Genomic DNA, 13,554 nt, shown 5'->3' on the forward strand with positions numbered 1-13,554 from the left:
AAAACCAAATACAAGATCACTAGTGGTTGTGGATTGGGATGGTTATTTCATATGTTCAGGTTTGGACAGTCTATGTGTGTGGAGTTTGTATGATGTCCTGAATCATGCAAATTTCCTCCTGCAGTTCAAAGACAAGCAGTTAGGCGATCTGGCTTCTTTAAATTGCTTTGGTGTGGGTCCGTCCTGCAATGGACTGACATATCCCCTTCAGGGTAAAGACCAAACGTTGTGCTCTATGTAATTTGCGATTAGCTCCACCCCCATACAAACCTGAGCGGGATAAACTATTGGAAGATTAATGGTGGTTGTGTTACTGAGTAACATACCCTGGTGGTTGCTTGCGTGATGATCTCGATGCCTTTGTTTCATACGGCTACCGCTAACATCCTAGCATTTGAACGAAAGCAGTCCATACGTTTCTCACAAATCTGTACGAGACCATGACACTTCTGCTGTACGGTGAGGCTGCACGGTCAGCCAGGAGCCGCCTCCGGGAAGCACAGGGAACGAGGAAGTGAATGTTTAGGTTGAATCCATAACACAATTAAAATAAAAATCATCTTAATACGTCGGACTTGATTATCATTAACAGATTGTACATCTTCAAAATGCTAAAAGGCGCATACAATAGGTGTTTCTGGTAGTATATGGTGCACGGCACTATTACTCTGAGCGCTGTACGTATGCCTTTCGGGGTAATGAAAAAGCAAGAAATATCACTTAAAATAACGTTTAAGTAATATTTTAAACTTAATTGTTAGTAGTTTCAGTCCTCGGTGTTTTTGATAGAAAGGGATTACGGATCGTGTATATTTCTATATGGGAACAAGAGTTTTCGAAACGTAACGCATATGTTCTGCTAAAGTTGGACTTTCCAACCCCCATTTTACTCAACTGCGTCTTCTTCAACGGTAAGTAACAAAGCAGAGATATTCCTGGGAAGTTTGAGAAACTTTAACGCCGTAGTTTGGCATTCGTAATTTTGTTTTGGATGCAGACTCGTAAAGAGCTCCGCGTCTGTAACGAAGTACCTCAGAGCACAAACACACACGTCCCGAAAACCGTCATCTAGACATTATGCTACAGTGGCACCGCCAGTAATAATAATCGCGTGACCGAGTTTATTCGTCAATGTGTAAAGCCAAGTTCGTCTTCTGAGTTTCTTAAACGAGTATCATAGAACGGAGTTAATGAAAAGTTTCAGGTTTTTAATGCAGTCTTGGTTAGTGGCGGCGTCTTTAGTTTGTTCTGAGGTTGTTTGATTGTGAGCTTGTTTATTTTACAGCATTATCCAAAATAAGTCTGTTTTTAACAAGCAGGCGTGCTGTTTATAACTAATCACACGACCATTTTAGTGTCTGCTTATTTGGTGTGTTTCTTCCTGCGTTTCCCCTCGTTCTTCTTCTTGTCACCCGGCTTTTTCTGGATTGATAGTCGGAGCTAAATCTAAATGAGGGTCACGAAATGCTCAAATAGGCTAAGCTTTATGCTCACGATAAAACTTTAAAATGTAACCCATCCAAAATGTTAGTCATTTGCCATGCCAGATTTATGCAGTGTGTGGCGATATCATATTGCGAAAATAATACAAGAAATTTAGTTTTAACTGCCATACATATATTCACAACGAAACAAAATATGTTTAATTGTTGTTACAAGTTAGTCAAAAATCACTAATGTATGTGCTGTCCAGGAATGAGTTATCTAAACTAACTAGTTTGTATTATATAGTTCTGCGTAAATCTCACGCTGAACGAGCCAATACTAGCTAGTAAGCTTAACATACTAAACTCACCTTAAATCAGCGTATCTAGTTAGACAATGAAAGTCTCTTCCAATATGTATTGTAATTGTTTGAAACTCTTCTTGGCTATTGCATTGCTGTAACTGTCCAGTCACAAGCCAATGTCCAAAATGGACTTTCAAAAAAAAAAAAAAACACACACTTATTCGGGTTATATATATTTTTTTCCAGCAGTGAAAGTAATGCACATAAGGCATGTTAAGTTAACCTTGGGTTCATGAATGAACTTTTGCCTATAGGCATAGAACATTGCAAGTATATTAATGCCATGAGAGTGTTAATGTTGGTTTTACTGCTTTACCACAGACGGACTTACTCCCTCGATGGGTGAAGGAGCAGCATGGTGCGTCTAATCCTTATCTTCCTGTGGATTGGGGTGCCCATCTCAGGATGGTACAAGCCTAACGCCTCACCCTCTTTGGCTAATATCCCTTTCCTCACTGTCTGGAATGCCCCAACAGAGCCTTGTAAGTCCAAGTACGGTGTAGACCTGGACCTGGGCATATTTGACATTGCAGTGAATGAGAACCAAACGTTCATGGGTGGAAACATCACCATTTTCTATGAGAGCAAGCTAGGGCTATACCCATACTACAATGGCCAGGGCGTGGCCATCAATGGCGGTGTGCCCCAAAATGCTAGCTTGCAACTCCACTTGCAAGCTGCCCAGGCCAACATCCTGACTGACATCCCCCAGTCTGACTTTTCTGGGTTGGCCGTGGTGGACTGGGAGAGCTGGAGGCCCCTATGGTCTCGAAACTGGGACTCGAAGAGCGTATACTGGGCGGGCTCCAGGGTACTGGTGAGGGCCCGGCATCCAGACTGGAGCCCAGCGCAAGTGGAGGTTGAGGCCCAGAAGGAGTTTGAAGAAGCTGCACGGGCGTTTATGGATGACACCCTGAAACTAGGCCGCAGCCTTCGGCCTGGGGGGCTCTGGGGTTTCTATGGGTTTCCAAGCTGCTACAACAATCAATATAAGAATGCTACAGCCAACTACACAGGGGTCTGCCCCCAAGAAGAAGTGCAGAGGAACAACCAGCTGAGCTGGTTGTGGAATATCAGCTCTGCCCTCTACCCTGACATCTACTTGGAGTTGTCGCTGCAGGGCCGGGGGGAGGCCATCCTCCGCTACACCCGCTATCGCGTGCTGGAAGCCCTGAGAGTCGCGAGTCAAGTTTCAGCAGCAGCAGCTCCGCCAGTACTGCCCTATGCACGCATCGCCTATACCTACTCCCTCAACTTCCTGTCTGAGGCAAGTCATGCAGAGTGAGCGCTGACGGTATTTAATCATGCAAATAATGGGCACACTTCAAACAAAGCTGCACGTGATCTGTTACAGTGCTGTTCTTGGTTGTTGTGCTCCTTCTCAGACAATGGCTGATGGTTCTTCGGACTCTTTGTGTCACAGGAGGACCTGGTCCACACCATTGGGGAGAGTGCCGCGCTTGGAGCCGCTGGGGTGGTGCTCTGGGGTGATTCTTATTTTGCCAAATCACAGGTAGGAAGCAGCAGAGACCTACACACTTGACATGGAACCACCTGTAACTTTGGTGACTTACTATTGACTCTTTCCAATTCAGACCATTGATTGTTTCCCCACGTCAGCAAAGGAGATAAAACCATATACAAATTAGTAATACTTTTTTGGTGCAATAATCATTTTTGGATCTTGTCAAAATTTCTCCAAAAAAATCTCTGTTCAGAGGCAGAAGCACAGTCTGCTGTGATATACATGTTTCATTCAGGGATGCCGCTTAAGTTGATTAGCTGAACTGGATTATCTCACTGTTGTACAAATATAGTTACGGTCCTTTGCTTGCAGTGCCCAGAAACAGAGGCAGCACCTGTACGGGAATACCAGGCACGCAGCTTCCTGTTATAACGGCTAAAGTTTCTCGAGAGGATGTGACAGTATCAGTCTGCAGACTAGCTGTAAACCCCAGGTGTCAAATTTGCTGCTGACGTCTGCAGTGTGAAAACGCGACAGAAAGGCCCTGAAATGTCTGTGCTGCAGGTATCCGGGCATCGGGCTTAAAAAGAGCAGTCAGCAGACCCGCTGAGCGTCGAACTCCCTGAAGGGGCCCTTACAGTTAAACCTCACATTCATGCTACTCAACCATAACATCATACACCGATGCAAGAAAAAGAAAACAGATTTTCAAAAACCAGTATTAGTGCATTTGAAAAAATAGTGCCACCATTGAAAATATGAATGAAGGAACGGGATATATATTCAAATAATCATCCTGGATGAGATACCAGACACACACACACACACACACACACACACACTACCCAAACACACTGTATAGGCAATATAGAGACACTGTTTTGCTTATCCCATAGGTTTTCAGCCTTTTTTAAACCAGGGACCTCCAAATAAAAACAGACTAGTTCTAGGAACCCCTCTACCCCTAATGCATCAGCAGGGGACATGCATGGGCTTTTATTTTTCCCAATAAACCAGTAAGGTCTCCAGCATGAAGTGGGTTACTCTTTACTCCCATCACCAGTACATAATTCGTCCCACATTAGCTACTTTCATATCGTATTGTTTGCATGGTAAAACACTCCCAGCAGCATCTTGATCTCCCTTTTAAATTCGGAGGAGCTCCCTGACGGGCGCGCCCAGCGGGGGTGGATGACATAAGAACAGATGTGCATTGACGCACAATCGCCGCAGCCCGTGTCGACTCTTTAGAGCAGTGGAACAGGACTGCATTGTTCAATTATGTTTTAAAACAACATGGGGGAAAAGTCATCGCACAGAAAAATCAAAACTTGCTTCGAAATTTAGGAAGCGGCCAGCCTTGTACGGAAGCCACCTGACATGGGTGCTTTATATATACATATTAATCACTAGATTTATCAAATATTAACATGTGAATGCTTCTAATTGAAAAAATGAACAGAAATGTGAAATAAGGTTAAACAATACATGGAAGTTTATTGATCTCTAGAGTGCATTTTGTTTGCTATTCAACAGCATCCCAAAAAGTTATTGCTACACAGTAGTCACAAAAAACAAATATTAACACAGAAGTCCATAATACATCGCAGGTGGTTCAGAGGAGGTCAAGCATGCCTTGTTAACGTGAAAGATGAATAATTTATTGCAGGTGGAACAGTACAGTAATGAGTCAGAGAGTTGAAATAGTGTCCACTGAATAGAATAAATCTAAAGTATGTATTAAGGAAAGCATAAAAAAAAAATACTACATTTGTATTTTCTTTGTTTCATTCATCTATATCACTTATAACAGGGTCTCGGGGGCCCACGACTTGTCTGGTAAACAATGGGTGCCACGTACATTAATATTTATCAAGAGTAATGCAAAAACATCAAACAAAAATTAGCCTGAGCGTGAAATAGAACACAAATGTAAAGTGAAAGCCAAACTACTGTCACAGTGTGTAGGGCAGGATACAGCCTGAGCAGGATGTCAGACCACCACTGGGCATCCACATAGTCACAGGGAAATTATGAGAAACCTGTGCCCCTAAACTGGAGGGGTTTGAATTGGAGCAGGGGGGTAATATCCAAACTACACACTTACAGAGGCAGAATCGAACCCACATGAGGAGAGAGGTTACAGTGCTGTCCAATTAGCCAACGCATCCATTTACGTAATTAAGCAAGGACAAAAAAAAAGACACGTCACCTCAGATAAAAGCCATTTCTTTAGGAATTAACTTATTTAAAATAGTGATGGGGGAAGGTCGGAGTGTGTCAGCCTTGTGTTTCTCATCCCAGGCTACCTGCATCGCCATCAAGAGCAACCTAGAAGGCACCTTGGGCCGCTACCTGGTCAACGTGACGAGCGCCGCTGCTCTTTGCAGCGAGGCTGTGTGCTCCGGCCGGGGCCGGTGTCGGAGGGGAGACACCTTCCCTGGAGCGCACCTCCACCTGGATCCGGGGAGCTGGAGCGTGGTCCGGACCGTGGGGCCACACGGGGCCCGCTGGCACAGCCTGAGAACGCGGCAGGGTAACGGCTACGTCCGCGACATGCTGGCGGGCTTTGACTGCCAGTGCTTCCCGGGATGGGGAGGGCCGCGGTGCACAGAGAAGAGGTCGTAGGTCACGGGTGTCCAACAGAAGGAGCTGTGCAAGGAGCCACAAGTCCCATTACTTCCACTGTAAGAATTAAATTGTGATTGAGCTAAGCTGTAGGGAATCAAAGACAGCCTGTCTGAGCTTGCCACAGTCTGCAGCAGACCCAAGTGAATCGAGGGATGTGGGGGTGAGAACATGAGGAGCACAAGTGGAGACCTAGAAACCTGGAAAATGCCATGAATGTTCCAGTAACAAAATCTACTGCTGCACGCAGACACAAAAGCAAAGATGAGAGCACCTTAAGAAATTTTCATTTGAGTTTCATTTGGAATTAACTGCCTGTAGTATTAATCCTTTTCATTAATGTGTTCTGAATAGTGGCACTGCGTGATACTTCTGTATCTGTGAACTTAAAATCTTTGACTACATCCGGTGTTTCCCCCAATATATACAAAAAATTTAAAGGGCCGGTTTCTGTTTTGAGGAAAACTGTTCAAAGGTTTCCCTAATATTCCCTGGTATTGACAGAAGAATATAGGCCTAACTACAAATACCTGTTGTATACATGCTTTCATTGTCAACTGTTATGATACTAACAGTATTAACTTTTGACAGAAAATTTGACGTGTGTGCCTATTCTGTCTGTACAAGTTACAAACAGCTGTGGTCATTATCAAAGTTTGGTCTATGCTTGACATTTATGATTTTTTTCTCCCATCCCATCAGATTTGCTCCAGTAAGATTCTGACTTTTCAGAGTGTCCTCCAAAGCCCATCCACACCTCATACCTGTGCAAATGACCTTTACTTGTAGTGTTTCTGTCAAATGTTAGGAAATAAGTTCCTGTGTTGGTGGGAGACGATGGTGTATGTGTAGGTCACCGTATTACATCAACCACTCGGCTTCTAAGTGGTTGCTGATTGGCTGTTTACTGGAAACCTTGTTAAAAACAGTTTGTAGGTGAGTGATGTCCTCAGTCTGCATACACTCATGGCTGATCGCTCTCTCAGCCCCATCCACTGCAACAGTGTATCATGCAGCATCGATCACAGCCTGACTTCTCATCAGGAACATTGCGGCCCTGGGTGCAGTTAAAGCAGATGTCAGCTATGATGGGACTTACATGGAACAGTTACTGATTACCCAGGCATTGTCTCCAAGGAGGCTCCACTTGCCAGCCAATGGAGGTTTTCCTGTGGCAAGCTGGTGACATCAGTTTGCAGTTACTCTCTGAAAGATGCAGGTGAATCAGAAGCTTTTGTTAGGTGTCTTGCTTGCATTCAGAGCTTCTCGCTCATGAAGCAGTAGTGCTGTCCATTGCCGTACTTAATAACATAGCTCCTATATTCCTTACTTAATTCTGGATCTCTTAAAATATCAATGATAGGTTTCCATTCAGTCATCCCTGCTGTTTTCCTATCTTCCAGCTCTGGGAATCCAGGGGGATAGATTCTTGGAGGAAAAAACAAAAGACTATATAAGTAACAACGAGATATAATTGAAACTGCTTGTGAGCTTCCATCTTATGTTTAACATATGATTTTCCAGGCTCTAATTTAAACTAAGTCATGAACTAAAGTCACGTAGTACAAAAGTAACAGAACTGGGGAAAGTCATCGTATGTGACTGACGTTTAGTTTGCTTTACTTAAGAGCACATACAGTAAGGAAATGTTTCCTTATTGTATATTGTACATCTTTAACGAGAAATACTCACTACCCAGAATTCGTCTAACTTTCTCTATTCAGCAAAGACTTACCCCTGATTTACACTGGATGCGTATCCGCTGCGGTGCGTTTCCGACACGGCAGCCGCAGGCAATCGCCGCCAATAAAGTCAATGCATCAGTTTACACCAGATCCGCTGCGTTGCGTCTCCGCTACGTCTCTGTTCCGTCACACGTCCGGCAGTCCGTCGAGATGCGCATCAAGTCTATTTTTGACGGATACGGATCAAGAACGCAACACAGAGCGCATGCGCCAACTTCCCTTCACATCATGGACAACGAAAAGTTAATTTTGGAGGTGGAAAAACACGGAATTGTGTACGACCCCAGACATCCTTTTTACAAGGATAATAGTAGAAAGGAGAAGGCGTGGAATGAAACTTAAGAAGTTTTGGGATTTGACGGTAAGTTGAATCTTCCAATTAACTATGTATATACTTGATTTTTAATTAATGAAAGTAACCAGTACTGGGAAGTACTTGTAAACTCCTAATAAAGTGTTCAGTAACCTATATGGGAGTGACACATTATGTTATCCATAGAAACATAGATACATGTTATGTTAAATGTTATTCTCCCGTGGTCATGTGATCTCGCAAACCAGCGGCGCGCCGGATCAGATACGGACCACAAACGCGTCCAGTGTGAATTGGCGGACGGCCTCGGACGGAATGCGAATGCAGCGCAGCCGCACCGCAGCGGATACGCATCCAGTGTAAATCAGGGGTAAAAGTATTAAATTTTGCTGCGGATGCAGGAAGATTTATCTTCAGGGTTCCGCTAGAGTACCTTCGGTAATATGTTCAGCAATAATCACAGATAGTTTGATTAGCGATCATTTTATTAATTAGTGGCTGAGTGCGGACTTAGGGGCACCGACACAAACCACAGGACACCACGCTAGCGCCGCCGTACCTTCCCGGCAGGCTGCGCTGTGACAGGCGCCTGCTTGGTGACGTGCTCCGGATCTTCGCCGCGCTTGAGCAGGCTGACCCTGCGGGTGGGCACCGCCGTTGTCCGGCGGATTAGCGAACGGAGGGTGCGGTAGCTGCGAGAGCGATAATTGTCGACGCGGCCGACATGGCGGCAACAGTAGCGGCCGCAGCGGACGGTAGGCCGGTTATGGCGACGGAGTGGCGGACGCTGTTAGATAATTAACATCGAGCGGCACACCAATGGGTCGGCTCACGTAAAAAAAAAAAAAAACCGCAGGTTTAGTGTTTTTTTTCCCTTTGCACGATTCGTCCGCCATCGAAAGCTGATATTATCTGTTTGTTTCCTCCGGGTGTCCCATTACAAAGGTTTAAATTTTTTATACGAGATAAGCGGCTTTTTAACTATGAACTTTCTGCGCAACCGGCTGGTAGTACTCGGCCTGGTGCTGCTGGCCACTGTGCTGCTGTACCTGCTGCTGCCCGCCATCCGCCAGGGCAGCATGGAGCCGTCCTTGGACGTGCAGCGAGTCAAGCTACGGGAGAGGCTGACTGCCGCCGGTTCGTCTTCCCTCGCTCCTCCGCCGGCTGTCAATGTGACCGTCCGCACCGGGCAGCTGCCTGGAGACCCGCCGCTCTTCTTCAGGGAGGCGCTGCCCGTGGACGCCGCGGGGAGACAGATCCTGCCCAGGTGAGGCCGGGCTTCGTATCTTTCATCTTCGCTTTTTACCGTTTCTAAGCTGTAACGTTGTTATGCAGCATCTGTGTATGTATGTGTGTATATTACACATGATGGCTGCATGATTATTTTTGCTAAAATAAGAATTATCTTGATAAAGAAATCCATGTGAAATTGCCAACTAAACACCTTACCATTTCCTTCAAATACTTAATGTTCATATGCATTCGTCCTGCTACACTTCCTAGTTCCATGTGTACATGTTTGTTTTGTGAGTTCCTTTATCGAATTGTTGCCAGGGTTACGTTTACTGACCGAACGGCGCGAGGAAGCGCTCTGAATGATAACCAACCACGACGTCATCTTTATGAATTGTCTCCCTTCAGTAAGCAAAGCTCGCTGAAGAGGATAAAAATGCATTTTTAAACGATGTGCTCGATACCGACTCGCTTCTCCGCCTTTCTCAGGCTGCAGGTGGTTCTTCTGCATGGCCAGGCTTTCACCTCCAAAAACTGGGAGGACCTGGGGACCCTGGCGCTGCTGGCCGTTAACGGGTACCAGGCCCTGGCGCTGGATCTTCCCGGTGAGGGCTGCACCTGGTTTGGGTGGCCAAGCCGCCTGTACAGCAAAGTATTTACCCACACATTATATACACACACACACACACACACACACACACACACATATATATATATATATATATATATATATATATATATATATATATATATATATATACATACATACATGAAAACGAATAAATATATTAAAATATGGATGTTTGTGCAGTTCCTACATTAGACAAAAATGCTATAGTTAATAAGATACTTGATAAGTACTTTCCTTGGGGCCAAAAAGGTTTGAGCTGTTTTCTGTGAAGTCTGGTGGTCGAAAACAAATGTAATACATAGCTGATGCGCTGAAATTCTGTATGTAAAACTATTTCACTGGGAAACATTGTTTGCCAAAAAGCCCAAAGACACACCATCCCTCGAGCCTGTGTAGTGTGTCACTGGTCCTCGCAAGTTAAGCCTGCCTCTATTCGTCCTGCAGGCTTCGGAAACTCCCCCGACTCTGCACTGAAGACGGATGAGCAACGCGTGGCCCTGCTGCAGCGCTTCCTGGAAGCGCTGGGTGTGCGTGCGGCCGTGCTCCTGAGCCCCTCCATGAGTGGCCGATTTTCCCTGCCCTTCCTGGTGCAGCGTGGCACGCAGCTCCGCGGCTTCGTCCCCATTGCGCCCGTGGGCACGCGGAACTTCTCAGCGCAGCAGTACCAGGCAATCCAGGTGACTGTCACATCACACGTGTCACATTGGGTGCAGTCTCACATCGATGACCTCAAGCTGCTGTCTCATGTTGGTGACCTCAGCACGTCCTTTATTGTACTATTGCCTGAAGGTTCCTCTCTTAGTTCGGAGACATGGGGGGGGGTGCGGGGGAGGTGCCTGTCAATATGCGTACTTCACCATACTTGTGTTCTTGTGTACCTGTTTGATGTCATCTTTCATTGCTGAAGTACAGTTCAAGTACTAAAGAACAGAAGTATGGAGAACAATAAAAATATGAAGGATACATCGGTTGCATCCTTACCACGAGAACCGTCCCGTGATTCATTGCATCCCGAGTTCGTTATAGGGAGGCAGGCTGGCAAGAATGCTCTTGGCAGGAACACAAGCATGTTGTTTTTGGTTTCGAGAAACACCCAGGATGTTAGGATAAATTAGCACTTGAATTTGCCCTTAGCGTGTGTGTGTGTGTGTGTGTGTGTGTGTGTGTGTGTGTGTGTGAGCCACGTGATAGACTGGCATCCCATCCAGGCTGTAACTCTGCTTCGTGCCTTATCCTTCCTGGTGACCCTACATTGCATATGCTGTTTAAAGATTTTTTTTTTTTTGATGGTTTTCCAAACTTTCTATATTCAACATAAATTTGTGTACGGAACATGCATCATATTTCAGAATAAGTTCCATTGAGGATTTGGTTGGGGGTTAGGGGTTAGGGTTAGGGGTTAGGGTTAGGGTTAGGGTTAGGGTTAGGGAGCTGTGTGACGTCAGCCTCTGGTGGTGCACAACCTTAGACATTTCTTCATTTTATCTGTTTGTCAAAGGATTGTTCTTATAATATACAAAACATTTGACGTGACACTTCAAACCGCTTCAGTCATAATGGAAGAATTCGAGTACATAATATGTTAAAATTCTGACTTTTGGTAATAGCACAGTTTGTTCTTGAAGTCCTCAGATGTGACCTCAGATGTGTCACTTTTTAAAGCAATGCTTTGCTCCAACCCCTGGGACAGACTCCAACCCTGATTGTCTACGGGGAGCAAGACACCAACCTGGGAGCTCAGTCCTACAAGAATCTAAGCCAGCTTCCCCGGAGCTCGACGGTGCGGCTGGAGGGGGCAGGCCATGCCTGCTATCTGGACAAGCCCAGGGAGTTTCACCAGGCCCTGCTGGACTTCCTCAGCAAGCTGGAGTGAGAGAGGAAACCAGGGACCAGAGAACGATGCCAGGCGGGGTTTTAGGTGGGGTGGATTTGGACTTCCTGATTGGCTTTGGGATTGGGTGATGATGGGTGGGGTATGGAGCTTATTGACTATGAGGTGAGTATGGTCATTTGGTTGACTATAAGGTAGTGGCCCCAGTTGGAGAGCAGTGTACCTGGAAATTCTGGGATTTAAATATAGCTGGAAGCTGAAAGACACAAAGGGGCAGTGTGATGTAAGCACCTCACCCATCCTGCTTGCCTCTTACAACTAAATTCCTGCATCCCATGCCATAGTGAGAGAAGCCAAAGGAAAGATAATGTGTTCTCAGGTTTGGGTGTAAAGATTCTGTCCTTCCTCTAGACTCTCCGGTTTGTTATAAGCTTCAAATCAACAGTTGCAGTCTTGGTAAACCTTCAAGTGTCGTCTTTGTGTTTACTGTACTTGGAATCTTGTTTAGAAATTTACCTGCTATTGCAGAGTAGCTTTGTTGTACAGTTAGTTAAAAGTGCACGACTTAAATGTAAGAATTATTTCAGTGCTTTCTTATTGATACAGTAGGGCTGTTGACATGTCTGGTTTCTTATTTTTCACATTTTTACAAATAACCTTATTTGCCAAGAAATACTGGGCAGACACAGAATGTGTAATGGAATATTTGGCTTATACTAGATGTATGACCACTATTTATTTATATTTATGTTCAATACAGAGCTATATATATATATATTATAGGGGTTGCATTGTACATCTTTTGCTGTATTTTTTTGCATTTTTCACCATTAAATTAATATTGTAAATATCTGAATAGTGTGTGCATTTTTACTTTACAGCTATTTGTTGTGCTTTCATAAGGTATGGCAGCAAGATATTTAGTCCATTAGAAATCCCCCTTTAATCATGGCAAAGAGTGACTACAGACAGCATGTTTTTTGCCATGTGTGATGTTCCTTATCTTGTACATAGCTGTGTCTTTGGTGATTTTGAAGTGATTTGATTTTATGCTTGTTTTTGAATATTAAGCAAGTACTGGGGTAAGTCTTGTGGGGACTATGAGTATTACTGATTTCCCCATTACTTTGAACACATGCTTGTTTTTGTCAAAATATGTAATTACAACACAAACCATGACACTTTGAAATCGGTGATGCTCCAACTTTGGTTTAGCAGGTAAAGTTTAGATATTCATGATGCAGGGATGGCAAATCTTATCCATAAAGTGTGGGTGTGGGTGTGTATGGGGGTGTGTATGGGATAACCTGGGGTGTTCAAACCCAGGTGTGAGGACCAATCACTTCCAATTAGTAATCTAATTTTGTAGCAAAAACCTGCATCCACAATGGCCCTTTTTGGACCAGATTGGCCACCCCTGTTGTAATGTCTGCATTTAATAGTGTTATAAATTAATGCATACATTTGTCTTTACACACAGAAGTAAAGTTGTACTGTTGAGTTATGTAGGCAAACACCAGTGTCATTCAACAGAAATGTACTTTCTACTCCGTTTTTCAGGAAACTGGGAGACCAGTTAAAAAAAACAAGGGGGGGTGTGTGGCTAATAAGTAATAAATCGAAAGATGCATGAACACCTAATGAACTGTTTAAGCACCTGTAGAAGGTTCACAAGGTTTGTTCAAATGATCTTTGATTTCTTTGTTTTAATAGTTTTACTGTCAATTTCAACACCGACTGCTATATGCCAGCGTAATTGTCACAAGGAATTAGACAATGATTAATTTGCAAACTCTTTGAAAAGTCATGCATGGTCATGTGCTTTCTTCACGTCATTAGTGATTATATGATTTTACTTTACGGATATTGTTGGGTGTGACTGCAGGTTTGGACTCTGACCAAGACTGGAAGTTCTCTGG

General features: G+C 44.4%; 2 protein-coding genes and 1 long non-coding RNA gene across 4 annotated transcripts; 2 read left to right on the forward strand and 1 right to left on the reverse strand.

The window, feature by feature from the left end:
* Positions 1-305: 305 nt before the first annotated feature.
* Positions 306-6,322, forward strand: hyal1 (hyaluronidase 1). The gene is made up of 4 exons (XM_023843269.2): positions 306-911; positions 2,111-3,056; positions 3,213-3,302; positions 5,559-6,322. The coding sequence occupies exons 2-4, from the start codon at positions 2,145-2,147 to the stop codon at positions 5,880-5,882; spliced, it is 1,326 nt and encodes a 441-aa protein (XP_023699037.2). The 5' UTR covers positions 306-911; positions 2,111-2,144; the 3' UTR covers positions 5,883-6,322.
* LOC111860025 (uncharacterized) lies at positions 4,727-8,580 on the reverse strand. 2 transcript variants are annotated; one of them, XR_002841944.2, is made up of 5 exons: positions 8,500-8,580; positions 7,618-7,790; positions 7,213-7,310; positions 6,982-7,088; positions 4,727-5,906 (listed from the first exon to the last, which is right to left on the reverse strand). It is a non-coding gene; the product is annotated as an uncharacterized lncRNA (long non-coding RNA). The 2 variants fall into 2 exon arrangements; XR_011992674.1 differs by having other exon boundaries at positions 4,727-7,088.
* Positions 8,581-8,923: 343 nt separating this feature from the next.
* abhd14a (abhydrolase domain containing 14A) lies at positions 8,924-12,483 on the forward strand. The gene is made up of 4 exons (XM_023843271.2): positions 8,924-9,207; positions 9,663-9,778; positions 10,249-10,481; positions 11,495-12,483. The coding sequence occupies exons 1-4, from the start codon at positions 8,924-8,926 to the stop codon at positions 11,675-11,677; spliced, it is 816 nt and encodes a 271-aa protein (XP_023699039.1). The 3' UTR covers positions 11,678-12,483.
* The last annotated feature ends 1,071 nt before the right edge of the window (positions 12,484-13,554 follow it).

This window comes from Paramormyrops kingsleyae, chromosome 8 (assembly GCF_048594095.1).
Source record: "Paramormyrops kingsleyae isolate MSU_618 chromosome 8, PKINGS_0.4, whole genome shotgun sequence".
Classification (NCBI taxonomy): Eukaryota; Metazoa; Chordata; class Actinopteri; order Osteoglossiformes; family Mormyridae; genus Paramormyrops; species Paramormyrops kingsleyae.